The sequence below is a fragment of the Panicum hallii genome, chromosome 9 (genome assembly GCF_002211085.1).
Source record: "Panicum hallii strain FIL2 chromosome 9, PHallii_v3.1, whole genome shotgun sequence".
In the NCBI taxonomy this organism is placed as follows: domain Eukaryota; kingdom Viridiplantae; phylum Streptophyta; class Magnoliopsida; order Poales; family Poaceae; genus Panicum; species Panicum hallii.
The window spans coordinates 67,651,912-67,679,361 of record NC_038050.1 but is presented as its reverse complement, the minus strand read 5'-3'; the positions used below and the strand labels follow the sequence as shown (position 1 = coordinate 67,679,361).

General features: G+C 54.3%; 3 protein-coding genes, 1 long non-coding RNA gene and 1 pseudogene across 4 annotated transcripts; 3 read left to right on the top strand and 2 right to left on the bottom strand.

Moving 5' to 3' along the window:
• Positions 1-2,202: 2,202 nt before the first annotated feature.
• Positions 2,203-3,853, top strand: LOC112876536 (lecithin-cholesterol acyltransferase-like 1). The gene is made up of 2 exons (XM_025940665.1): positions 2,203-2,622; positions 2,831-3,853. The coding sequence occupies exons 1-2, from the start codon at positions 2,264-2,266 to the stop codon at positions 3,717-3,719; spliced, it is 1,248 nt and encodes a 415-aa protein (XP_025796450.1). The 5' UTR covers positions 2,203-2,263; the 3' UTR covers positions 3,720-3,853.
• A 227-nt stretch (positions 3,854-4,080) lies between these two features.
• On the top strand, positions 4,081-5,844 carry LOC112876537 (annotated as a pseudogene).
• A 6,076-nt stretch (positions 5,845-11,920) lies between these two features.
• Positions 11,921-14,458, top strand: LOC112876534 (U-box domain-containing protein 75). The gene is made up of 2 exons (XM_025940664.1): positions 11,921-13,933; positions 14,009-14,458. Exon 1 carries the CDS (start codon positions 12,441-12,443, stop codon positions 13,818-13,820), a length of 1,380 nt encoding a protein of 459 aa, XP_025796449.1. The 5' UTR covers positions 11,921-12,440; the 3' UTR covers positions 13,821-13,933; positions 14,009-14,458.
• Positions 14,459-20,284: 5,826 nt separating this feature from the next.
• Positions 20,285-22,002, bottom strand: LOC112877440. The gene is made up of 3 exons (XR_003225484.1): positions 21,582-22,002; positions 21,332-21,488; positions 20,285-20,387 (listed from the first exon to the last, which is right to left on the bottom strand). It is a non-coding gene; the product is annotated as an uncharacterized LOC112877440 (long non-coding RNA).
• A 1,130-nt stretch (positions 22,003-23,132) lies between these two features.
• On the bottom strand, positions 23,133-27,261 carry LOC112877439 (GTP-binding protein At2g22870). Its single transcript, XM_025941750.1, has 4 exons — positions 26,669-27,261; positions 24,643-24,712; positions 23,860-24,022; positions 23,133-23,703 (listed from the first exon to the last, which is right to left on the bottom strand). The coding sequence occupies exons 1-4, from the start codon at positions 27,138-27,140 to the stop codon at positions 23,485-23,487; spliced, it is 924 nt and encodes a 307-aa protein (XP_025797535.1). The 5' UTR covers positions 27,141-27,261; the 3' UTR covers positions 23,133-23,484.
• Between the last annotated feature and the right edge of the window lie 189 nt (positions 27,262-27,450).

Sequence of the window (27,450 nt, the reverse complement as noted above, 5' to 3'; positions counted from 1 at the left end):
ATCCATCTGCACCTCCCTTGGATGGGAACAGCGCCAAGCGCTCACGTCCCTCTGCCTCTCTTGTTTGGGACGACAAACTATTCAAGAACATCAATGGTAAGACGGTCACGTATGGAGCTAGGTGCCTGCATTGCTCTAATGAGTACTCTGTTCTCTCACCTTTCCCGGCATATTGCAGTTTGCGTTAAAAATGTGAAAAGACTCACCGTCTCGATCTCAAATCTCTTTTAATTCTGATGGTAGTATGCATAGTTGGGACTACTTTCCTTTGGTTACTCGCACTCAACTGGTTTGATTGATTGCTAGACTTGATGTTCCTATCTCTACAGGTGAATTTGAGGCTTTTGAAGAGTATTAAACTGCTCATAACCCTAAATATGCTAGAGTGTCTAGGCAAAGCACCACTAGAGATATACTGGAGTACTTCACTGATTGCAAGGCGGCTAAACTTGTTGAGACTTTTTAGTACTTTTGTTAATTGTGTGTGTCGAAGCTCTGACATTTGGTCCGGTAATACCAAAAAGGACTATATTAGTGTTGTTGCTCACTACATAAACTTTGACCAGCAACTAGAGAAGAGGATGCTTGATCTAGTTCTTATTGATGTGTTTCAGTATGCTAGGGTTGAAGGTGAGCCCTTGTTATTAACCGATGAGCACGGGGCTGTGGCACAAAAAGTGCTATCATTTCTTGAGCTATTTTATGATTCAATAATTGCATTGTCTGGTGTGTATTATCCTACATCTCCACTTAATATTCATTATCTTGTTAAGATTGTTCTACACTAAAAAATTATGCTAATGATGTGCACATCAAATCTGTGATTTAACCTATGATAGACAAATATAATAAATACTGGGGGACATACCTTTACTTTATTCTTTTGCATTCATCTTGGATCCTAGAGCTAAAATGAAAGGTTTTACTAGGGTGCTTAGAAGGTTAGGTAGTCTCACCAGTACAGATTATGCTGCTTATTTAGTTGGCACTAGAGCTTGACTTATAATAGGTATGATAAGAAATATGGTACTGATAGGTTGAGGAGGACTGACCCTCCTGTCCTATCTCGTAAGTCAAGATCTGCTTGGGATGAAATTTATGATGATGATGGTGGTGCTGGTTTGGGTGGTGGTATCTTGGCTGGTAGTCTTAACATGTTTAGAGATACATCTGCAACTTCTCTGCTGCATGCGGTAAAGTCATCAGCTTCTAATGCTTTTGAATTTGTGTCCTACTTGGACTGCGACACTGTCAACCATCTAACTGATGATTTTAACATCTTGTACTGGTGGCATCAGCACAAACTTACAGATCCAGTACTCTCAATCATGACTAAAGTTCCTGTATCTATCATATCTTCAGAATCTACTTTTAGTATGACCGGTAGGATCATGGAGGAGCAGCGAGGAAGCTGAAGCCCGAAATGGTGGAGACCCTGACTGCATGAAGGACTGCATGAAGGACTGGGAATCTGCAGAAGCAAAGCTGCAATAGAATATGTAGGACAAGGAACTTGAAGAAGCATTTGAAGGACTTTGTCTTGATTCATAAACATTTATGTATAATGGGACTATAATATTTTGTGACTGCTGGTCTGCTGGTGTTGGACCTGGACTTGTGCTATTGATGTAAGAGTAAGACGATGAACTCTTTAATCGAGCTTGGTTGTACTCTTTTCTTTTTCTGTCCAGGGTTTGTCATAAGGGTGAGTTTTACCTAGACAGATTTTTAATAAGGCAAACATTGCACTAATCTCCTAATGAATTGGTATTTTATGATTTTTAATATTTGCAATTTCTTGTGTAGCTGTTTCGTGACTTGTGTGAGGCACTCTTTGCCAGTGCTGGTGGCACGGCCGGCCACTAGCACATAGTGTCCTGCTAGTGTCGAGATATCGGCACGGCGGCACTAATGGGCACGGCAAGACTGAAATCGTGCCACTTAGTGTCGTGCCGCTTAATGCCGTGTCTATTAGTGCCCGAACCGTGCCGTACGGCCTGTTTGGCCAACTATACTTCACCCAGCATAGGGACAACAGAGGGCGCGCGCCCGAGGGTGTACACTCTAACGTCCTCGCTGCTGTCACCGTGTTGGAGAGCAGACAAGATCCCGATCGGGGCAGACCAGCAGATGCCGCATTGCTATCATGATTTGCGACACGCGAGGCGCATTTGTACCACCACGTATAAACTGCGGCAGATGCCACGGCGTAGAAATATCCCGAGAGACCACGCTCCCATCAGAGGGTTTCAGCATCAGACCCATGGCTCCCGTTCCTCCGCTCCTCGCCGTGACGGCGCTGCTGCTGGCCCTACCGCTCGGGAGCGCCGCCGGGGACCTGCACCCGGTCGTGCTCGTGCCGGGCTACGGCTCCAACCGGCTGGAGGCGGCGCTGACGGCGGCGTACGAGCCCCCGGCGCCCGCGTGCGCCGCCGGCGCGGACCGGCAGGGGTGGTGGTTCCCGCTCTGGCCCAACCACACGGCGACGCGCGACGCCAGCCAGGTCCCCTGCTTCGCGGACCAGATGAGCCTCGTCTACGACGCCGGCGCCGACGACTACCGCAACGCCGACGGCGTCGCCACCCGCGTCCCGTCCTTCGGCTCTGCGCGCGCCCTCATCGGGTGAGCCCTACCCCTCCTACTGTTCAGTGTTCACTCCTCTCCAGTCTCCACCCACCGCACACTTGTCTCGCGTCACTTTCAGCCGTGCTTCTACACCGGCATCGTCAGCCTGGTGCTTCTAGAGTTCTAGTCCACTTGATACGCATAGACAAGTGATTGACCTGGACTGATGACACACGTGCGCGGTCGGTTCGTGTCCGGCTGGCAGGTGGGACCAGCTGGTGCGGCAGCTGGAGGGCATGGGCTACCGCGACGGCGAGACCCTCCTCGCCGCGCCGTACGACTTCCGCTACGCCGTCGCGCCGCGGGGCCACCCGTCCGCGGTGGGCGGCCGCTACTTCCGCGACCTCGGGCGCCTCATCCGGGCGAGCCGCCGCCGCCGGGGCCGCCCGGTCATCGTGGTCGCGCACAGCTTCGGCTGCGCGCTCACGTACCAGTTCCTCCTCTCCCGCCCGCTCCCCTGGCGCCGCCGCTACGTCAAGCACGTCGTCTTCCTGGGCTCCGCGCTCGGCGGGTTCGCGCCGGGGATGTACGGGCTCAGCGCCGGCATCGACTACGGCCTCCAGGGCGTCACGCGGCCGGCGATGCTCCGGCTGGCTCGCAGCCAGCAGAGCGCCCTCTGGCGCCTGCCCACGCCGCTGGTGTTCGGGGACCGGCCGCTGGCGGTGACCCGGAGCGGGACCTACACGGCGCGCAACATGTCGGGGTTCCTCGAGGCGATCGGCTTCCCCGACGGGGTGCGGCCGTACGAGACCCGGGTGCTGCCGATGTGGGAGGTGCTGCCGCCGCCGATGGTGCCGGTGACCAGCGTCATCGGGGTCGGGATCAGGACGCCGGAGACGTACGTGTTCGGGACGGACGGGTTCGAGGGGGAGCCCGAGGTGGTGTACGGCGACGGCGACGGGGACATCAACCTGGTGAGCCTGGCGGCCATCGACGACTGGGCCGGTGTGGAGGGGCAGGCCATGGAAGTCGTCAGACTCCCCGGCGTGCACCACGGTGGCTTCTTCAGCGACGATTCCGCTGTCGAGAGAGTGGTTGATGAGATACACAAGGCAGGAGGAAGCATAGAGCTCGATCGGAAATTTAGCATCTGAGCGACTGAACGGTGGTGTCTGGTGGTGAGACCATCATCGCTTTGAACAGAGAATGCATCATGATCGGGAGTCGAGTTCACATGTTAGAGGGGCTCAGTTTTTTTTTTTGAAATAAAGGGGGCTCGTGTTTGTCATGTGCTGATCTACTAGTGACCCTGTGGCTCGTGTTTGTTTACTCGTCCACACGTGTGCGTTTATTTTCAACACGTGATCCAATGAAAAAGAATAGTAGTAGTATATACCTGTCCAAACTTCAAGTTGTGATTTCCTCCGAAAGAAACAAAAAAACCCCTGCAAGTTGCGCAACATTTCCACTATTTAGCATTTCAGCATGGGCCGGGATCAATGGCCCTGGGCCCGCTGAGCCTTGCCGGCGGCCCACACAGTATTTGTCAGGGCTTGATCCGATCGGCTCATAAAACTGGGACAAGCAGTACGACGTTGGCCCGTGATCGTGCCACGCACCGGCCCAACTGTTGCCACTACCCGGCGTCCTACAGCCTCGGATGGTGCACTGCACACTGGTGTACTAGATAACTGAAGTGGCATCAGATCTGCGGGGGCGCGCAACCTATCGATCTCGATCATGGTTTCTTTCACGCTACCCGGCTTGCTCTCTGCGCTTCTGCTGCTCCTCCTCCCGGCTTCCCTCGACCACCTCCCCGCATCCCAGCAGCGAGAGGCGGAGGGCGGCATCGGCGGCGGCCTGCACCCGATCGTGCTGATCCCCGGCGTGACCTGCCCCGACCTGGAGGCGCGGCTCACCGAGGCCTACCGGCCCTCGACGCCGCGCTGCGGCCGGATGACAGGGGAGGGGTGGTTCGGGCTGTGGACGAACCGCACCTGGGAGATGGACCCCGAGCGCGCGGCGTGCTTCGTCGACCAGATGCGCCTCGTCTATGACCCCGTCCTCGGGGAATTCCGGGACCTGCCCGGCGTCGAGACGCGCGTCCCCGGCTTCGGCTCCGCCCGCGGGTTCAGCTCCAAGGATCCACCACACCCGTAAGCCCAACAACCCTAGTTCTAGTAATACTCGCCGAGATCAACAAGTCAGCAGGTTCCAGGAGTGCATGGTACGTAGCTTACATCATCATTCGTCCTACTCCGATCCACGCAGGGAGTATTGTCTGGGAGCACTGAAGTCTGCACTGGAGAGGCTTGGGTACCGTGACGGGGAAACCCTCTTCGGAGCTCCGTAAGACCTGCGGTACGCTCCTCCATTGCCCGGCCAGACGTCCCGGGTCTACTCCCGCTACTTCCGCGGGCTGGCGAGGCTCATCGAGGACGCGAGCAGGAGGAACAACGGCAAGCCCGCCATCGTCCTCGGCCACAGCTTCGGCGGCGGGGTGGCGCTCGAGTTCGTTCGGAACACCCCGCTCCCGTGGCGGGACAGGTTCGTCAAGCACGTCATCACGGTGGCGCCGACATGGTCCGGCGGGGGCTACGTCAAATCCCTGATGGCCGTCGCCTCGGGCCCGGTAGGGTTGCTCTTCGTCCCGTCGGCTCCGCAGCTGGCCATGCGATGGATGTGGAGGACATTCGAGACTGCCATCGTGAACCTACCGTCCCCGGCGGTGTTTGGGCGCCGGCCGCTGGTGATAACCAGGCACCGGAATTACTCGGCCTACGACATCGCCGACCTGCTCGTTGCCGTCGGTTCCGCGGACGGCGTCCGGCCGTTCAGAGAGCGCGAGCTCTCGAAGATGGAGTACTTCGAGGCGCCCATGGTGCCGTTGACTTACATCAACGGGGTCGGTATCCCGACGGCCGAGCAGCTGATCTACTGGGACGACGACTTCGATAGGCTGCCCGAAGTGGTGTACGGCGACGGCGACGACACGATCAACCTCGCTAGCATGCTGGCGTTTGAGGAGAAGGTGGGTAAGCGGCCGGGACAAATGGAGCGCTTCAAGTCCATCAAGCTTGCTGGGGTTCGACACTCTGCACTGGTCACGGATGTTGGGGCGCTCAGCATAATCATGAATGAAATTGTAGAGGCAAATCGCTAGCTAGGCTCAAAATTAAAGAATTGTCTCTTGTTAAGCTTCTTACGATACTAGTACGTGCAAACTCGTACGTACCATATAGATGCATGTCCAACAAAGACCAAGTTAATGTGAGCGTATTTTCATCAAAAAGATCAAATGAAATTGGCGTACGATGAAGTCCGTTCCTGAAAAACTGTGGCACTGCTCGCAGATTACAACATTACAAGCATAGGATGCCGACGTTTCGGATCCTCGACGCTGATGGTCACGGCTCACGTGGTGGTGAGTCGTGAATGGTCTTTGCATCCATAGTTGAGAGGACAAGGCAACGTTCCATGGATGCCTCGAGTAGTCGTGTGGACGCGATCGATCACAATTCACAAGTTGATGCGCCTGCTGTACGAACCCACCAGACAGTGATGAGACACCTCACGAGAGATGTCTATTTAATTTGTAGCGTCTCTCAGCCGGTTAAGCAGCGGACCATCCATTTGATTCTCTTGATAAGCACGTCAGGGCAACCTGCGTGCGCGGCTATAGATTTCTTGCAAGCATTCTCTTGAGCCGCGTGTTGGAATTTTCAACGTGCTGTGAACCTTGCAGTAAAGTTTTTGCCGGTGAAAAAACAACACTCTGTCGCTACTAGAAAAACTTGTTTGGGACGCGCTCTTGTTCTTTTTTTTTTTAAGGTTTTGGGTTAGATCAAGAGGATTACACATCTACGTTTTTTTTTCCAAAGGACGATTACACATCTACGTTGGCTTGTAGCCATCATTCATGATTGGAAAAACCCAAACTTGATCAAGTTACGGGGTGGAGTACAGCTTGATACAAATCTTGTACGTGCAAAAGAACAGAAAACAATAGAAGGATCTAGAACCATGAGCATGCAGCCATTTCATTAACAGAAAAACAAAAGGTCATAAGGCCACTGATCTTTTGAACCGTCTAGCTTACGAAGGTTTAGCTAACTGCAAATTGACGACCTGTCTGCTTGTGCTCTTGATTTTATTGGTGCATTAATGGCGGGACTCAACTCGAATCCATCAAACATCCAGAGACAAAATTCGATGGAAGGGGTACTTCTTACATGGCCGCTTTGTTTTGAATTGTTGGGCTAGTACTACTTGCTCTGGCTAGGAAATTCTCCGGGTACGGGCCTAATACCTCTATCCATTTTGTCTGCCCGCCTCTAATTCTGTCCCTTTTCTTTACAGTAGTAATTGTTTGGAACACATTGGTCGTTGTCGTTGGGATAAGTTTGTCACAAGATCATGCCACCGTTTCTCAAAAAAAAAAAAAGGAAAACATGCACCGGGTTACACTAATTAATCCGTGTGCAAAAGGATGAGTTCGGGGCCGGTCGAGTGATGTTATGAGAAACACTATCAATTGGTCGTTTCTTGTTTGAACGAAGCATTCAGGTCAAACCTGCACTTCTTTTATCTAGACCTATTTTTCTACTTTAGTAAAACATGTTTTTTTTGCATAGATTTACAGGAGTAAAGTCAATGCGCCACACAAAAGCACCGCCGTGGAGTGCTCTTCTGATGTCTTGGGAGGACTCGGGCTGCGTTTTCATCCCTGGCGGATTCGACGATGGCATAGGAGCCACAGAGTAGGGGAGCAAAGCAATCCAGTATGATCCTCGTCCGGTCATTGTGTGGTGGGCCCTTTGGATTGGTATCTTCCGGCCCCATTGCTGTCCCGGTACGCACCTTGAGTGAGGTTGATGGCAGCAGTGGCACTGCACCCGGTCGTCCAAGTCCAACCGATCCAGCCACGGAATGGGGCCCTGCTACATGTGTGTGGTTCCAGGTCGTGTTGGTTTGGTTTGCCTGCCTCCACTTCCAGAGCTCGCAGTCAACTGGATCCTTTCGCAGCTCCGCTATATCTGGAGCGCAACCTGCTAGATCATTTTCAAATTCAGCCCGTTTTAATCCTAACGCCATGTTTTGTCCCGAATTGTTTCCAAAATTCAGGTCACGTCCCAAATCGATTCCCAAATTTCAAATTATGTGCGCGCCTCTCGGTAGATAAGTGCTATATATAGACCCTCTAATTCGAAACCATGATCATGCGCCGACTCATAATCATGCTGGAGTAGTACGGTGGCTCGCTAAATACGCCAACCAGTCTCGAGTCCGCTGGTGCTGATGCGCGCGGTCGTGCGGTATACGTAGACGTCCTGGTGTCAGTCCGCGGACCACGGCCCACACGAAATCCCCAGGACGGTGTGGGATGATCCATCCTTCCCAGCCCAGCGAGTCTCCTGCCGGCACGGCGGCAAGGGAACCAATCAGGCCGCCGATCCCCTTCATCCCCTTCACCCGGACGCACCCCTCTCTCTCTCTCTCTCTCTCTCTCTCTCTCTCTCTCTCGTGGCGTCACTGTTATCCCGCTTGGCGCCTCCCTCCCGTCTCATGATTCACCTCACGCCATCGAAGGAAAAGGAAAAGAAAAGAGGAGAGAGGGCAGAGATGGGCGCGGATAGATACAGTTGCAGCAGGGCGCAGACAAGCAGAACGAGAACCGGAAAGCGAAGCGAGCGGGGGCGTGAGGTCACGGTCAAAGCGAGAGCGCCGGGCGGCGGGCTGCAAAGGTGGTTGGCAGCATCAAGAAATGCCCCTCTCCCCTCCTCCTCGATGGGGACGGCCAGCCTTGGCATCGGCACATTGGCATGGCGCTGGCGCCGGGACACCCCCCGCAACCTGGACCACATTGACCGGTCAGACCCCGGGCCACGCGGGCAGGCACGCTGCCCCCCCGTGCATGCGGTGCGGCGCGGCGCGGCGCGCGCTCCCCGTCCCGTGCACCCCCACCGGCGCCGCTCCTGCCGCCGATCCGGATTAGTACGCCTTCTTTAATCACGCCCCCGGCTGACTGAATAATTAATTACTAACTACTACTAGTAAGCTGCTGGCTGACTGATCAATAAAGCGCCGCCTGGAGCCGGGGGCTGGCTAACTTATTGCTGTTCGCGCGGGCGCCGGTGTGTGTGCGCCCTTGGGGTTGAGCGACCCTGCCTGCCTGCCACCGGCTTTGTTTATGCCTGATGGCCCCTGTCTGTCATTTGAGCCCTAGTTTTTGCGGAGGGGCTTGCTTTCTGCCTCTGGGGAGCAGACCGGCTTAGCAGCGCGGTCGCAGGCTTTGGCGTGTTTTCTAATCGCGGCAGGCGCCTCAAGGACCGTGTAGACACATGCGGGTGCGGGGTTACCTGAAAAGAATCTCAAAACAAATGCAGGTTGGGCTGCCGCCCGGCTTTCCCCGCCCCGGTTCAAACTTGGCCACCAACATCGTTTGTTCCGGTTGGGTCATGGTCATGTGCGTGCTGCGTGCGTGCGTGCCTCCGCAAGTAGTAGTGGCCACTGGCCAGTGGCCCGTAAACCAGATGGCGGGTGTCGCCACTCGTCAGGCGCAATGCAACAGTCCAGTTCCCAGCAAGCGTCCATCCCGCCTCACCTGAAACGCTGGGGCTGCACCGGCAGCGATTGCCACTCTCGGCTGCCCCACGACGGCACCGAGGAGGGAACTGGAACGGGGGCCAGCCCCCCGCCTGAATGCCTGACCCTGACCCGTGTCTCGGCCGGCACGAACGTGGCGCCCATCACCGCAGCAGCGGCAGAGGCGAGCCCGGCGACGCGAGGCGTGGGAGTGGCAGCATGCATGCCGACCCCGAGAGAGAGAGAGAGAGAGAGAGAGAGAGAGAGAGAGGCCAGATGCAGAGAGCCCCGCGCGAGACGCCCGCTTTCGCTCGCGCCCGGGACCGGGAGCACGGGCGCACGCCGCGCTCCTGTGCTCGCACGTTGCCGGGTCAGCAAGCCTAGGTCAGGCCGCGCACTGTGTCTGCCCCGCGCCACCGCTGTCGTGTGCCGCCCTGCCCCCCCCCCCCTCCTCCCCGCCCGCGGCGGCAGCGGTGGTCACTGTGCGGGGCCTCGGTGTCGGCCAGAAACGACGATCGCGGTCAGCCCCCCACACCCCCGCCGCCGCGCAATGTACCCACCCCCTCTTCTCCGGCCGGGGAGCACTGGAGCCGAGCCGAGCCGAGCACGCAACGCAAGCAACAGCGGCACATCCCTGTGCGGCAACAGTGCGCTCGAGCTCGAGCACACGCATCCATCGCGCTGGCCGCTGGACCGGACGGGTACGGATTTGACCGGTGCGGGAAGCATACGCGCCCCCGTCCCGTCCTCCCCTGCGCCTGCGCTCGCCGTGGCGTCCACCGCCGGCCACTCGCCCGCGGGTTTAATGCGGCGCGGGCCCGTCCGTCCGTCCGATCCGTCGCCTCGTCCCGTCTCGAGGGCCTTTGACTTGCGGCACCCGCACGCTTGCGCGTACGTACGTCACGTACCCTCCACGGCTGGGGGTAGGGTGGCGTTGAGATCACCACCGGCCAGCCCACAGCCCAGGTTTAAATTCCTGCGCGTACCGGCAGGCCAGTGGCGGTTGGTTCATTGGTTGGTCAAGGAAGGAGCGCATTTTGAAAGCTCGGGCGGAGTGGCCGCTTTGGGCAAGCACGTTCAGCTCGGCTTTCCTCATCCCTGCCCTGTAGCGTGGCCTTCGCCTTCCCCACTTTGGCCTTTATGTTTTCGGGCGCCTTTCCCTTTATATTTTTTCCTCTCTCTCGGCCCGAAATGATAAATCTTTGCGCCGGTCACCGGTCTCGGTCGTGGTCGTAGCGGATCCACTTAATTGCTAAAAAAAGGAGGGCTCCTCCACCCTGGCGCCGCTGCACGTGTGGTGTCTCGTCTCGTCTCGCCATCTTTTCCTTTTCCTTTTTCTCCTTGGCGTTTCAAGATTTGGGGCCTGGGCTGGCTGGCGGCAATTCCTCCCGGCTCCGTCAGGCTAACACGCTGACTCCCAGTCCCAGTGCCAGACCACAGACCGGACCATGCGCGGTAGAGCACCATTGAAAGCGAGATACGGCGAATCCACAGCAGCCAGGCGCCCAGGCCTGTCGAGCTCTTCTGCTCGACGCTCGTGCAGGGCAGGCAGGGGGTTTTGTTATTGTTAATGTTAGGGCCTGTTTAGTTCCACCAAAACGCAAAAACGCAAAACGCAAAATTTCACTGTAGCAAAGGAATCTTGCTAATTTGAAGTACTAAATGAAGTCTATTTGCAAAACTTTTTGCATGGATGGGTTGTAAATCGCGAGACGAATCTAATGAGCCTACTTAATCCATGTTTTGCAACAGTGATGCTACAGTAACCATCCGCTAATTATTGCTTAATTATGGATTAATTAGCATCATTAGATTCGTCTCGTGATTTACAACCCATCCATGCAAAAAGTTTTGCAAATAGACTTCATTTAGTACTTCAAATTAGCAAGATTCCTTTGCTACAGTGAAATTTTGCGTTTTTGCATTTTGCGTTTTGGTGGAACTAAACAGGCCCTTAGGTTTGAGAACTTTTTGTGGAGATCACTCGCATCTTACAGTGGTTTATGGTGGGCGCTGGGCAATTAAAAGGGCAAAATGGTCAACAGACTGAAGACGCCCCGTCCGATGTGGTAAGCGTTGCGTACGTAACGTGGTGGTCGCGGCCCACGAGGGGTTCAGCCCCCCGTGCCCTGCTCCTGCGGTCACGGCGACCGGGTGATCTCAGCCCGCGCGCGCACGTGCTGCCCGCGTGCCCGGAGGCCGTCGCACGCCCTCGTCTCGTCTGCTCTCCCTCCCGTTTCGTTTCGCCCTTCTCCGTCACCCCCCCCCGCGGCCACGCCCTCGTGAGAAGGGGGAGAGCACGAGACCCATGTCATAGGAATGGAACCATGGATTGGAAGCCGCGGGTCACATCAGGCTAAAGATGGCCGCCACGCAAATCCGTGCCGCCATTTTCTGCAAGATTCTACTGCATGTGGTACGCCTACACCTTCTTGTGCTCCATAGCTTTTTCTCGGTCTTTGCTTCTGGCAGCGACCAATTTCCCATTTCCGTCAGCAGCGAGAAATTAAAAAAATATCGGTGAAAAAGACGTATTTAAAAAGCACAGGAAAATTGGGGAGAAAAAAGCAGTGGGACGACAGGGGGTGTGCAGAGAGGCCCACCCCACACGCACGGTGTCAGTGAGTGTGCAAATGTCTGGTCCCCACCTCTCCCATCCAATCCCCTCACTCCTCTGCCCCCACACACCCAAAAAAAAAGTAGTACTCCAACACAAATAATACTCCCATCTGGATATTCTTGCGCGCGCGCTCTCTCTCTCTCACAGACACACGCAGAGTCACAAACACAACCCAGGCCAGGCTCCTCTGTCCTCTCCTCCCTCTTCTCCAGTCCACCCACTATAGCTTGGACTAGATCTCAAAATTCTCCCACAGTTTCCCACTCCCCATCTCCCCCTTCCCCCCTCCCTCTCCCCCCTCAGATCTTCCCCATATCTCTGTGCTGCCTCGCTCGCCGCCGCAGTCCACTCCCAATCCAAAACCTAAAGGCTCCCGGCTCCGCCGCCCTGTTCGCTCGCCCCCCGCCTTTTGACTCCCCCCCGCCTAGCTAGCTGCTGCTGCGGAGCAACCCGAAAATCCTAGAAAAGCAGGTGGTCAAGAAAGAGTGGAAGAAAGGAGCGCGCTGATGATGATGGCGATAAGTCGACCCATGATTCTCCCCATCATTCCGACGCCTCCGGGACCTGTGCGCTGCTAAAAGGGCGTCGCCGTCCGTCGCCGCGGTGCTGCTGCTGCTGGTGGTGTGCTTGGCCGGGGGACTCGTCGCTGCGCCGCCGCCAGTCCGCCACAATGCCGCAGTACCAGGAGCTGCCATGCGGCGGGCAGGTGCTCGACATCGACACGGCGCTCAAGGACGGCATCCTCGGTGCCGCGCTGGAGCCCGGGGATGCGGCGGCGGGGGACGCCGGGAAGCAGCCGGTCGAGCTCAGGAAGATGATGGACGAGCTCGACGCGGCCGGGGACGGCGGCGGGGACGAGGCGGTGCCGGCGGTCTTCATCTGCCCGATCTCGCTCGAGCCCATGGTGGATCCGGTGACGCTCTGCACGGGGCAGACGTACGAGCGGGCCAACATCTCGCGGTGGCTCGCACTGGGCCACCGGACCTGCCCGACCACGATGCAGGAGCTCTGGGACGACGCGCTCACCCCCAACGCCACGCTCCGCCAGCTCATCGCCGCCTGGTTCTCGCGCCGCTACACCCGCTTCAAGAAGCGCTCCGCCGACTTCCACGGCCGCGCCGCCGACCTCGTCCACGGCCTCCGGGGCACGGCGGTGCCCAGGAGGCAGCCGCTCAAGGGCCAGGCCCGCGTCGCCGCGCTCCGGGAGCTCCGCACCCTCGCCGCCACCCACCAGTCCGTCACCAAGGCCATCGCCGAGGCCGGTGGCGTGGCCCTGTTGACCTCGCTGCTCGGCCCCTTCACGTCCCACGCCGTGGGGACCGAGGCCGTCGCCATTCTCGTTAGCGGCGTGACGCTCGACGCCGACGCGAAGGCCGCGCTGATGGAGCCGGCGAAAGTGTCACTCGTGGTGGACATGCTCAACGAGGGGGCGGCGGACACCAAGATCAACTGTGTCCGCCTCATCCGCATCCTCATGGATGAGAGGGGTTTCCGGCCGGAGACGGTTGCGAGCCTGAGCCTCTTGGTTGGTGTCATGCGCCTCATCCGGGACAAGCGGCATCCGGACGGCGTGCTGGCGGGGCTCGAGCTGCTGAATTCGATTTGTGCAGTGCATAGGCCGGCGAGGAGTATGATTGTTAGCATTGGTGCGGTTCCGCAGCTGGTGGAATTGTTGCCGGAGCTGGCAACAGTGTGTGTCGAGCCGGCCTTGGACATCTTGGATGCCCTGTCTGCAGTTCCAGAGGGCAGGGCGGCTCTCAAGGGTTGCCCGCGGACAATACCCAATGCCGTCCGCTTGCTGATGAGAGTTTCAGAGGCATGCACGCGACGGGCGCTGTCAATGCTGTGGACGGTGTGTCGGATGGCACCTGAAGAGTGTGCACCTGCTGCGGTGGAGGCTGGGTTGGCCGCCAAGCTTCTACTTGTCATCCAAAGTGGTTGTGCGCCGGAGCTGAAGCAGAAAGCCTCCGAGCTGCTCAAGCTGTGCAGACTCAACTACACTGACACCCTCTTCATCTCCAAGTGCAAACTCACAAGGACAATTCAGTGAGGGGATGGAAATGATGCTGCTCTGATGTGATTTGATTCGATGATGCGTGGTTTGTCAATTGACCTTGCTGAGTTCAGAGTTCAAAGGAGGTGGGATTGCCGAATTGCCGAATGGTAATGAGCATACATAGATAAACTTGCAGATCTAGCTCTATCATCTTATCTGAAGAGATGCTGGTGGTTGAGCAGATGGCAGATTGGTGGGCGGCTACCATATCAATTTGTGGAGAGACAGGAAGAAGCAGTATAGCAGCAATGCAGCATAATCAGTGGCATGTTAGATGGCAAGCAGGCGGATGTACATGCAAATTGATGTGAATTTGATCAGCTCAATAAGCACTTGAGGCTGGGTGGTAAGTACAGCCAGTTTTGCCATTAGGAGTAGAGAGCATTAAGCAAAACCTTAAAATTTAGATTTTTGGCAATGTGGGTATGTCAGGGCTGTAGATGTTGCTCCCTTCCCTGTAATTATACAGTACTGTCGCTTCAACACTGGAATATACATTGCCATTGCTTGGAAAAAAAATTTGAATTGCTCATCTTGATCGCTTACTGCCTAGTCGAATTGGGGAAGCGTGCTCTTTCCCTGTAGCACATGCTAAAAAGCTCCATCCGGCGTTACTTGTGCTGAAACTGAAATAGTGGGAAGCTGATATTCTGTCCTGGTAGTCCTGGTTTTCTCATTTCTCGTTGCTGCTAGCAACAGTTTACTTTCTCTGCATCACTCCGTAACTAAGGTTCTGTTTCTAGAGTTGCAGCATCTGATTTAATTTAACAGTTGTCCCATTGTGTTGCTTGAACCTTTGACTTGCCAAGTTGCCATAATTGCATACCAAGCAATTCTCCAGTTAGAGATGAGCCCTAATCAACTAGAATTGCATCTGCTGCAGATGTATTGCATCTGTTGCAGATGCACCAGCAGGGATGAAATTCTGCATAATGACTGGAGTGGGTCCAATTGAACATCTCGTATAATGACTGAAGCACTGTTACATGGTGCTTCAGTGACCTGGATTTATTTTGGAAAGGACCAATTCCCTGGATTAATATGCAGTATTCATGTCCTTGCCTGCCCGCACTCTACCTGCATCCTGGGAAAGCAGGTCTTATATTTCACATCAGGCTATCCACCATCAGGATGTCTGTATTTTAGCCCCCTACTTTTCCACTCCTAGTCAGCGAGGCCAAGATAAAGCCGTGGGGAGGCTGTAGACCCTACTAGGGGCCGTCCATGATTGATCATAGCGTCAGGCTTTTGCTTTACGCGGCCAAAACTTTGCAAAGCAACAGGGGATCAGACACCATTCGCATTCAGAGAGGCGCTGCTGTAGTGCTATGTGCTGTAGACGAGCTTGCAGCGGGTCGTGACAGCAGTAGCGTCACCGGTGTCCGGGTATGTAGGGTGTGGACGGCTAGGTGTAGCCCCTAGCTAGCTCCGAGCTGGTGAATGAATGGTGATGGCCGGCTTGACCGGGGAAGGGAAGCGAACGGAACGAAGCAGCCGTCGCCGTCCTGCTTGCTTTCCGAGATCCACGACGAGACGTCTCCGTGTCACACGCGAGCGCGCACCGGCCTGCACGCCCCCACCCCCCGCCCGCGCGCACGTACAAGCTGTCCCTTTTCTCGCGCGCACCCACGGCCAAGCCCAAGCCAGCTCGGACGCGCGCGGGGGCGACGACCGGAGCGAGACCGTGGCCGCGGCCGGCCGGCCAACCATGTGGCGGGCCGGGGTGGGGGCAGAGCTCGAGCGGTTGGGTTTGGGAGGCGAGTGACACACACACTGCCATGCCACACTGGCGATGGCGAGTGGCAACGCTAGAGGAGAGGAGCCCAGGACCACGAGCGCGTGCGCCGATCGGGGCCATTGATTGCCATGTTCGTGGGGTGCCGGAGCCGGGGGCTCACTGCGCGAGTACAATCTGGACGGGCACCGATCGACGGATGGGTCTCGGTTGCGGTTGGAGCCTTTATGCTCGCGCACAGGCACGCGCGCGCTCGTAGCCCCAGTGGTTCCGGGGGGACAAGAAAGTGTTGGGTCGATCGCGTCTCGGTGGAGCTCGCGGCGCCGGAAGGTGGACGGATCGCTGTACGCACGCACCGAGAACGTGCTGCTGCGAGGTCTCGTCCTCGGTCCTCCGCCGCGCTAGCCTGGTGCCCCGGCTACGGCTAGCCAGCTACCGCCAAGGTTCAACCTGATGAGTGGAACGCTGCGTTGGCCGGGTTGAGAGTAGGGGAGAGCGGAGGGACCCCATCCCTGCACCGGCTCCTCCTGCTGCTGCGTCACTAACGGCGGATGCTCCATGTGCAATCAATACTGGGGTGTTCAGGCTTCAGAACGAAACCTCTGGACCGGCTCTGGAGGAAAAAGATGGTGTTTTGAAAACCTCGTTCCTCTCCCTGCCTCGCACTGGCGCCTCCATCAGCCGGTGCCTTTGTGACTTTGTTACTACCGTACCGCGGAAAAGAGAAGGAAGAACCGAACACGGTGAAAGTGAAACCCAACCAGCTGCTGATGACAGTACCGTCAGTACGTTTACCGAGCAGATCATGAGGCGATAAAAACCTCGCAGGGATGGCGAGGACGCCCAACCGCGACCCTTGTGCTTGACGCCTTGAACTTGAGGACCTCAAGCAAAGTGGGCGCGAACAGAACGAGCCGGGAATACGCCGCATGCTTTGGAGTAGGTCGTACGTGTCATGGCATGTACGTCAGGGGAAGGTGCCGGCCGGCCCGGCCGGTGAATGAAGCGTGGACGCCTCGTGTATCTTTTGCGTAGGGCTTGAGCCGTGCCGTCTACTGGCCGAGGGTCCAAGGCCAGGCCAGCTCTGCTCGGCCGCATGCGGCCGGCCGGCGCGCGCCTGAACACAGGGGCAGGCGACAGGCGGCAGGCGGCAGGCGGCAGGCTGCAGGCGGTCTGCAGGCGGCAGGGGCGGGCCGATCGATCGGTCGACGCAGCGAGGAGGGCGCCTGCATGTAGCGGCGGTGCTGCAGAGGCGCAATGATCGTCGACTCATGCGTCGCTGTGCCCGTGGACTTTCGCGTCGACCAGGGCCAAATCATTTCCTGGGGGCTGGGCTCCGTCTTGGCATCTGCCTACTGCCTAGAAGTACGTACTATACCTCGTTGCGTCGTTGGTTGATGCGAGTTGTCACTCGATCACTGGTCGCGATCGTGCCGGCCCTGGAGCTGATCTGAGCGCTTGGACTAGCCCTCTGGCGCCACGATTCAGCTGTGCCTAGTCCAATCGGTGTACATGTGCTACTCACAATTTTTTCACGAAAAAAAATACGAGAAACACGTGTCACCTCCTCAATCCTGAAGCCCTCGATGCAAATGTGACCTGAACTTTCTTTAACAACACACCACGCATTTTTTGCCCCCCTTGTTCGTTACTCTAACAGCTTTGTCGGGTTGTGCTTTGACCTCGTGGCCGATCGGCACGTGTGCTAGTGCTATGCCTCGGTGCCGGAACGGACGAGGCGTGTTTGTACAGCAACACGTACTACGACTTTGGAGAGCGCGAACTGTACGATACGGCGTGAAGCTCAAACTACCACCTTCACGAAGACACAAGATCCCAGATTTCCCTCGCGAACACTACGCTGAAGGCGACGATGCCGCCGCGCGGTAAATGCCCCCTGCCCGCCGTGTCCCGCGGCGAGGCCATTAAGGCCCCGTTTGGATTAAATTTTGGATTCTAAGAACTTAGGATTTTGTATGGATTTTGGATAAATCTAGATTTTGCTGTTTGGATACTAGATTCTAGCAGCTGATTTCATGGGTATTCGATGCATGCATCCCTTTTATACCCTTGTTAATTTTTTTACCAGCAAATGCAGAGCAGCATCTCGCCATGTATCACTGATGCAAAAAGCTTTAGTCCGAGCCAGCTTCTTGTGATGCCTCCTGCGCGCAGCTACCATGGCGCCTGTGCAGGGAGGGCTGCTTGGGCGGGGACGAGCGGCGCCTGAGCGGGGGCCGCCTGCGAGCGGAGAGCTGGCCGGGTGCGGACGAGCGGCGGGGAAGGCAGCCCGTACGGAGATGGCCGGCGCCCGCGCGAGGATGGGCGGCGCCTCGGCGAAAGACGGCAAAGGAATGGCATGGGAGCGGGGTCAGTCGGTGCTTGGGCGACCGCGCGAGCTCCTAGGCGGCTCTGCGCGCCACCTCCGTCGCGCGCTGGGAGGGGCGGCTGCGAGCGCCTGGACGGCTCCGCGCACCACCTCCGTTGTGCGCTGGTAGGGGAGAAGGGGCGGAGACAGACGGCCGTTGCTGGGCGGGGCCGGGCAGCGACCTGCGGAACGCTTGGGCAGGAACACGGGCGATAATGGGGAGCATCGCCGCGATCGGCGGCGCTTGGCTGGCCGCGTCCTGGGAAGGGCGGATGAGACCGCCACCGGGGATGGGCGGCACCTGGACGCTGCGGTGGGGGATGGAGGTCGGCGCGGGAGGTGGCGCGGCGCGGTGTAGCAGGGGAGGAGATCGGCGGCGGGCTGCAGATGGAGCGAGGGGTAAGGTAGGGAGAGACGGAGGGATTCAGTGGCAAATTGCCGTTATTTCCCGGAATGTGCATGGTCAAAAATGCAATTTCGGGCTCAGTAGCTGCTGGAAGCTCCCCCGCTCCAGCTTGCAGGATTTTGCGAATCCTAAAATCTAGCTTCTAGAATCCGCACCAGAATTCACCCAGTTTGGAAGCTGAAGCAGATTTTGGATTCTGGATTCTGAGAATCCAGGGGCTTGCAAACGGGGCCTAAGCTTTTGCAGCGCGACAATTTACTGTACTTGCCGACGACGGCGCTCTGGCTACCCCTGGTATGGGTACCGTACAATCGTCCAATTTCACACCATTTTAAGAAAACCACCGGTTATTATTAATAAGATTAGAGCTAACACACGCTCGTCTGAGAGCGTGCCACATATCTAAGAACATGAACGACCAACACGTCGCTCGTCAAAAATAATATCAAATCCGATAGTCCCAGTACGTGCTCCATCTTATATCAAGATTAAGCATATACACATAACATTTACAATCATATATATATATATATATATTGCAGATGAACCACAAAGAGCAATTTTAAGCATTACAAAGGTTCGACAATTAAATATGACAAGTTCAATATAGGAGGATTCAAATATGAAATTAAAGGTTCAACAACATTGGGCTCACAAATAATATTAAAAGAGATATGAAACTTAAGATTTAGCGTTTATCATGCTCTTCCAAAAGAAACGACTACGCAGCGGATAAACTTAATAAAATCGTGATAAAATAATAGCGTCTTGCTTAAGGACACCATCGAGACCACAACGACCTACTCCTCCCCCGCACCAGGATCGGCGGGGTAGAAGTGGCCAAGCACAACTTCCAGCTCACCTACAACTTAGTTTAAAAAGCAATATGAGTAAAAAAGTACTCGCAAGACTTACGCAATTTAATAACCAAGCAGTATGCAATGAGGGCTCAACGAGATAAAGGCTTTAGGGTTAAGCAAGTTTGCATAAGCACGAGCTCTCAAATCCAACATCTAACTCTCTAGCAATTTAATTATCTTGCTCAGACCAACTCACAATTTTAGTTGCTTAAATAAAATAAACAATTAAAGTAATATAACGTGACATGTGCCATAACCAAGCATAAATGATACTTCTACGAAGAGTTCATAGGACAAAGAGCTTGCTCATAACCGAAAGCGCGACAATTCAAATTGATTATTTAACCTTGCAAGAATGTATTTTTTTACCCACACGATACAAGGACTATGCGGCTCACCCAACCGATCATGTTGGGTAAGGGGTACTCGCATCAGCCTTTTGCAAGAAGTCTCAACCGTTGAAAATCACGCCTAACTTACGCAGAGAGTCACTTAGGTCCACTAGGGACACCCCTAAGCCTTTCTACATAGCCCCTTAGCCATGCATCTAGGATCGTGCCTTAATGATTAAAAGTAAGAAGGTATTAGACTCATCCATACTATGATTAGATATGTGGTAGTACGTTAAGTTGCTCAAAGCCGAAATTATCCACGGACGGTTCTTAATTAGATGATGAGACTATGCTCCCGAGACTTGTTTTTCTAGACACTACCATTCCGCCTGGGGAAAAAAACATATTTCTAACATAACTATAACTAAGCCTCAAAGATAACCAAGTTTGCCAAGTGAGTGTAACGTAATACTAACCACTATTCCTTCCAAATTATAATAATACTCTAAGCATGACTAAGCATCTAAGCAATTAATTATTCCAAGTTATAATAATACTCCAAGCATGGCTAAACATCTAAGCAATTAATTAGTTACAAACTACATGCGACAAGGATATGGATATATAAAACAAGGAAGATAAAGGCAAGAAAGTAGGATCAACAATATAATAGATAGATATAAATACATAACCATAAATATCCAAATAAGATAACTAAATTTAATCAATTTAGGTGGTAGAGAAAACATGCTTAGCTGCTTGCCTTGGTTTTCTTTCAGCTCAACCATGTACTCAGACACTGGACTCGGGCTCAACGGTATCGGTAGGCTCAACAGGCTTGCTCTCCGGCGTTTCGGTCACTGTAATGCATGAATGGATGCATATGTTAGCATGATGTCATATTTGTGCATGAAATGATATGCAATGAAGAGTGAATGGCACAACATGAATGATACCTAAACATGAGCAACTAACAAAAACAACCAAGCATCACTAGCACTTAAGCAAGAAAAACTTAAAGCAAGAATATCAACAAGAAAAATATAGAACAAGCATAAATCATGAATATATTTGAGAATACAAAGAACATTAGTAAGAAATCATGAAAATTGAGTTTGCAACAAAATTAATTTTATAGAATTATTTATGAGCATGAAAATTTTCGGCTACTATAAATAACTTAAATCTTAAAAGATATACAAATCACTTTAAACAATTTTCATAAAATTACCACAGAAACTAGACAGATAGATAAAAAACAGGTTTTGCCATTTTATCACTTTTGAAACAAAAATTATAAATTAAACAAGTTTTCAAGCAAAGAACAAGAAGTAAATTTAAAACTCTATCCATCAGTAGAGATTCATTAGAACAAGCTGCGCCACTTGATAGCACATTTCACAAGGAGTCTAACAAAATTTATTTTAACACTTTTAGAGCAGTATAGAATTTACTAAGCAATTAACTTACTTTCATAAAGTCAAAGCATAACTAATTTTACAGAAATAGAAACATGCAATCCCTCAACTTTACAAGGTAGATCTCGGTGCATTGAATCCAACAAAATAAATTTCATATTTTTTAAAACATCTACACAAATTTCTACGCATTTTAGAAGATAACATCATAAAAAAAGGATAGATCTGTGCAAACCGGGTCCACCCGAGCCCTTGACCAGCGGGCCCGGGGGGAGCGGACCCAGGACAGGTCAAGGCACAGCAAGCCAGCCTTGGCCGCGCCCAGAACGCGTGAGGCACGCGCGCCCGGCCATGGCAGGCGCGGCACAGCACGACAGGAACCTCACCGGTGGGGGGAGGAGGCAGGGAGGGGCAGGAGCGTGTGCACGGCGTGTCCTGGAGGGCTGCGAGCCTCACCAGCAGCCCCTGAGGCAGAGAACGGCAGCCGAGAGGGCAGCTCGACGAGGAACAGCGACGGCGGGGGGAGGTTGTCGCCGGGGAGCCCTGCACGGCGAGGGAAACGGCGGGATTAAGGTCGGAATGGGTCGAGGATGACGAGGGGAGGCCGGGGTTGCGAGGAATTGGAGGGAAACTCACCGTCGGCGATGAATTTCAGTGGCGGCCGGCGTTGGGGAAGAAGAAGGAGGCGGTAACAATGGAGGAAGGGGAAAAAATTGGAGGCTAGGGTTTGGGGAAGAAGGGCCGCGGGGTTTAAATCGAGGGGGAGGGTGAGCGGTAGGTGGACGGGCGCCGACGGCTCGGCGTCCGCGCGCCGACGGGAGGCCGACGCCGTGGCACCGCCGCCCCTTGTGCCCAACCGGCGAGCGAGCATGCGCGGGAGAGGTGGGGGCGATGGTGACTGGTGGTGCCCGCTGACGGGTGGGCTTCGGGGAGGAGGAAGAAAAAGAAAAATATTGGTTCAACTTTAAAAATCAAAACCAATGTCTTACCAAGCTTCAAAAATCACCAAAATTTTGTTGGAGAAAGATGAAAACACATCGAACACAAAGCAATAAGACACACTCAAAAATATTTTGTGGATTGGTCGCAGTAAAAAGAACAAATTGGCTGTTTTTGAGATTTCGGAGAATTTTTGGTTCATGTCAATGGTTATAAAATTAAGAAAAAATATTTTAAATTCACCATTTTTATTCTAGTATTTGAATAAACTTTTTGAGGGTATAGAATCATAGTAAAAATAAAACTTACTTCACAAACATTCACACAAACAAGGTAAGAAAATAAATAAACTCATTCAAGCATATGCACATGATGCCTCATTATGCTTTAATGATGCTTATGATGGTGTGGTTTAAATGTTAAGCATGTTTATCGAGTTTGGGTCGTGACATACGCGGATGCGGTGGTCGTCAACTCGTCGTGTAGCAAAGCCAGCCGCTGCAAGAGGAAGGCAGAGCGCGACTGCGCGAGGGGTCCCTGGCCTCCGTCTCCGATTAAGTCCCTGTGCGCCGGGCCCCGCGCTGCAGGAGACGAGACGAGGGAGCCCAGCGCGGGCGCGGGCGCGCGGCCCCTCCGGCCCGGCCGTCAGCAGCGCACCTGCGGCTGCCCCCACGGCCAGCGGCAGCGGGACATGGCCGGCGTTTATTGACCGCGCTCGCAAACAAGGCTCGCCAGTTTGGCGTCCAGATCGCGCGCAGGCCAGGGCCACCCCACGCCCCGGCCTCCGCCGGGCGGTCGGAGCGGAGCGGCCTGCCCGCTCGCGCTGCGTTCGACACGGCGGCACCGGTACTGGTTCGGCGCCGCACAGGCAGGGAGCGGCAGCGCGGCACGCCGGGCACGGCGGCCGAAAGCGAGGCACGGCCCTGCGCCGCTGCGTACGTGCATGCCTTGCTCGCTTTCTGGTTTCGCTGCCCGGCTCCCCCGGCGGGACCGCGCTAACGGCGTTCCCGTCGCCGGTCAGAGCGAGAGGCCATCAGTTTCCTCGCTCGTGGCGAGGACCCCCCACGCCGGCCGACATGTATACGTCACCGCCGGTGCCGGGGAACCGGCCGAGATTTATCGAATCGCTTCGCAACCGTGCTCCCAGCGTGCGGTACAAGTACAAATAACCCAAAGGCGGCAGCAGCTCCCCGCCCGGCGCGCAGTACAAATACCCCAGCAGCAGTTTGTCGGGCAATAAAAAATGTGTGCTCGCAAGGGTTTCAGCTTCATGACTTCGGGGCTCATTGAATGTGTACAGCGTATTGAATTCTCCCGAGTGCCTCCATAAATGTGTAATTCCAGATCGGACATTTATGGTGGTCGTACACGCAGGAACCATAATAAGGGCTTCACTTACACAGGATGGATGGATGAAACAGAAACCAGGGGAAGCTGCATTCTCGCTATACATCTGAAGGCCAAAATTTGGAAGTGAAACTGAACAACTAGCCCCGTGAGAAGCTGAGATCTATCGGTGGAAGGTCATGGCCTGTAATCCTCTCTTCTAACATTTACTACTACAGTTGTTGCTAGCGACGGTTGATCTATGCAGGTCTACCTAGACTGCTTCGTTGTCCCAGTAGTTCCTTAGTTGCGACATATGGAGGAGTAACCCATCCCGGCCTAATCCGGTAACGCTGCTCGTCATGATCCATGGTGGTGGATCTGGATACAGCCCGCTGATTGTTTCCTGGAACACCTTGATGTTCTCATCAGGCCGCCTCCCTTTACCTTTCTTTACTTTGTCGCACTTGGTGAACACAAAGGTCAATCCGATCTGCAACAGCAGCACAGACAATTAGTGAGACTGCTGTCAGAGATCATCATGATAGACACATTGAGCATCAGCACAGGAAATAGGCAACTTCAAGCATTAAGTTCACAAAGAGCAGATAGGAAATATTAGTAACAGTAAAGGAATGTAACGCCTTACGTTGTTACGACCAAGCCAATTAGCACAGTCAAGATCAATTTTCTGTGGTGGGATACTGGCATCGATAAGGAGAAGTACACCAACCAACGTATCTCTGTTCAAGAAGTACCCCTTGGTAAATGAAGACCAGTCCATTCGAGCTGATTGGGACGCAGCTGCAAACCTAATGTAGGAAGATTGTCATGTAGGATGTACCTGTCACTACATTCTCAAAGACACCAGTATATGCAAAGAAAAATGCTAGCCAATATAAATACCATTACCAATGAAAATTGAGATTATGCCGTATCTAGTGTCATGGCAAAAGAAACTGTAATGGGCTTCAGAAGAAGCTAAACGTCTCAATACTCAATGTCATGTCTCTTTGTTTCCATATTAAGTTCGAACCTGAATGGATTGGACCTAGTCACCTACTGTCCTACTTCTAGGCATGTTAATTCATCATAGTTACAAAAATACAGCATAAACAAATGTATGCATGAACAACTGTTGGACGCAAAAGTTCTGAAACAATATTTCCATCAGAGAAGTGGTAACTATCAGATTGCTGAATGTCTGCCAAAATTCAAGTGCGGGGCATATCAATCTTCACCAGGATTAACTTGTAATTGATATGTAAGAAAGAGAGAGATAAAAATACACCTATTCTGGAACATAAAAACCAAGTCGACACTGAAAATTGACTTCCTATACTTGGATCAACCAGATATCTTTTTTTTATTGAACACAACCAGATAACTAGTTCATCTATAATTCTATAGTGGATGAAAAGAGTGAACATACCCATAACCAGGCAAATCCACAAGGTACCAACTCTTGTTAACCAAAAAGTGATTAATTGTCTGGGTCTTCCCTGCAGAACAAATGATTCAGAACCCATGATAGTATATAAGAAATGAAGTACACGTTTCAACGTAAGGCAAGATGACATGCCAAATGCAAAGTTTATCAGGCATCAAAGTAAATTCAATAGGTTTGAAAATGAGAACAAGGACATCGTTTGTCGCAGGGACATCGTTTCTTGTCTGAAGATGATCCCATTTCGTCGCTTCCAGAGCTGCCAGCAGCAGAGGAGGACGAACGTGTCGAAGTGAGTCGCTGGGATTGTATCAGGTCGCGGCAGCTGAGGGATGTCTTGGACGCCTAGTGTTGCCAGCAGTTGGAAGCCCAGAGTTTGCCAGAAGGAGGCGGCGAAAGCGCAGTGGAAGATCAAGTGACTGGCCGTTTCTGGTTCCCGATTGCAGAGCTCACAGGTGCTGTCTTGGACCACTTTCCGTTGCAAGAGGGAGGTTTCGCACTGCACCCACCCGTGGACAAGTAACCAGCCAAAGAATTGCACCCGTGGTGGGGCGCAGGTCCTCCAGAATGCACTGTTCGCGCTCCCAGCCTTGGCGCCCCGCGACTTGAGCACAGCATATAATGCTGACGTGAAAAGTTTCCCTGATGTGTCAGCGAACGGGGAGTTCCTCTGGTCGTCAGTATCCATCAGGGTGAAGTGGGATACTTTATCTTCCAGGAGCTCGAGTTCAGCTTCAGCTTGCTGTGTCAGGCGGGGGACAAGGTGGCAGCGTAGTCCGCCGTTAATGACCTCAAAAACGGTCTGTCATGGCTTCTTGCAGTGGCTCAGCAATACTGGAAATTGTTCGGCCAGGCTTTCATCGCCAGCCCATACTGTTGGATTGATCTCCCAGAGATCCTCGGACCCCAACGGGCCCGATGGGCCTCCTCTCACTCGCGCCCTGATCGGGGGCGCTCCAGCTCATTCGTAGCTGGTGGGCCCCCGTCGCACTGCGCTATAAAAGGAAGGTGGGGGCCAGCGGCACAGGGGACAAGGTTCACCGCCGCCACCCCACCGACAGTCTAAACCCTAGCCGATCTAGTGGAAGCGCAGCGGCGGCGGGAAGACTCACCCACGGCCGTCGTCAACACCGCCACCGCGTCCCCGTACTCCTCGGTCGCGACCCGAAGCTCGACTACCTCAAGCGTCACCGCCATCCGAGACGATGGCGGGTCCCTCTGCTGCTCCGGCGATGCAGGGCCACGACGGTATAGACCCCGTGCCCCTTCTCCTCTCTCCCTCACGTTATCTCGACTTGTTTTAGATCTACTCGACTTCTTCCGATCTTTTCACGCGGTAGTCGATCCATGACACTAACACATACATCATACCAGGAGGAGGTGTTTTCCCCATTGCCTACCGTGACAGTTGTGATGGCTTGGTAGAGGGGTAGCAGGCTGCGGAGTTGATCCAAGTGCGCTCCATGAATGTCCCCTTCCAATGTCACGAGGCACACATGCTGTCTCAGCCATTGCGCCCAGGAGGAAGAGCTAGCATCATGGAGCTTGAGGAGCAGTTTCAGCAAAAGACGTGTTTTGCACGGCGAGATCCTTGATGCCGAGCCCTCCCTGGTCGCGGCGTTGGCGCACCTTCTCCCAGGCAATCAAGCAATTGGAGCCATTTGCATCACCCTGACCACTCCAAAGGAACCTGCGGCGCCATTTGTCTATCTTGGCGATCACCCCAGGATTTGTTCCTGGGGTTTGAGAATCACGATTAACTCCACCTCAAGGCTGCAACTATGACTTCATTGGGTTCGTTCCAAACACTATGCAATCCTCAATTTAAAAATTATAAGGGTAAGGGGGGTTGCATAATGCAATCTAGGGCGTCACAGCGACACTACAGTAGCAGACAACTCACTGATAACCTGCTTAAGAGCTAAACCGGAAAGAGCATATCTAACTTAAGGCCACTTCTAATATTGAAGGAAGCAGAAGAATAAAGTGCAAAGCATGTTCTTAGTCTTACCGGGCTTCTTGGAGGTCAGAGCAGCTTCCTTGCGACGGGTGAGGGCGTTGATAAGCGACGACTTGCCGACGTTCGACCGGCCTAGGACGGCGAACTCGGGGCGGTCGTCCTTGGGGCAGTCCCGGGCGCGGGCGCTGCTCTTGACGAACTCGGCCTCCTTCACCCTGGCGTCCCCCGCGTAGGGCCCCACCACGATGTTCGACCCCGGAATGACCATGTCCGCGGTCACCGCCGCGTCCCCCTCCACCCCGGGCGGAAGGAACAGCGCCTTCTTCACAATCTGCGTGGGCGGCGGCCCGAGCTTCCTGGTATTCTTGCGCGGTGCAGCCGGCGCCGGCGCCGCATCGCCTGCGGATGCGGTCCCCGCGGCCTCTGCGGCCGCCGAGAGCGTACGCCGGGCAGGGACGCAGGCGCGGGTAAGCGGCGGCGGCGCGAGGGCTCGGAGGAGGGAGGGGCGCGGGCGGAGGAGCATAGCAGGCAGCAGCTGGAGCGCGCGCGGGGTGTTCGACGGAGTGACGGATGAGGAGGCGCCGGATGGCTGAAGCAGGCGGCCGCAGCGTGCCGTGGTTTTGGCTGTAGTTTTGGCTAATGATTTGGCTGCGGCCGTGGTAGTTTTGGCTAATGATTTGGAGGATATGGGCCCAGTCGTGGTAGAAATAATTGGGCCCTTTTGGTTGTCAGGCCTATTAGACCGACGCTAGCGGCTGGAGCAACGGGTGGAGCATGTCAGGTTTTTTGAAATGGGCCACCACGCCGATGGCCCAGCAGCTGGAGCAACGCGT

Coding starts and splice junctions, on each gene's coding strand:
- LOC112876536 (XM_025940665.1), top strand. CDS start 2,264: ATGGCTCCCGTTCCTCCGCTCCTCGCCGTGACGGCGCTGCTGCTGGCC. Junction 2,623..2,830: donor TCTGCGCGCGCCCTCATCGG/GTGAGCCCTACC, acceptor TCCGGCTGGCAG/GTGGGACCAGCTGGTGCGGC.
- LOC112876534 (XM_025940664.1), top strand. CDS start 12,441: ATGCCGCAGTACCAGGAGCTGCCATGCGGCGGGCAGGTGCTCGACATC.
- LOC112877439 (XM_025941750.1), bottom strand. CDS start 27,140: ATGCTCCTCCGCCCGCGCCCCTCCCTCCTCCGAGCCCTCGCGCCGCCG. Junction 24,023..24,642: donor GTGGATTTGCCTGGTTATGG/GTATGTTCACTC, acceptor TTCCTACATTAG/GTTTGCAGCTGCGTCCCAAT. Junction 23,704..23,859: donor ATTGGCTTGGTCGTAACAAC/GTAAGGCGTTAC, acceptor CTGCTGTTGCAG/ATCGGATTGACCTTTGTGTT.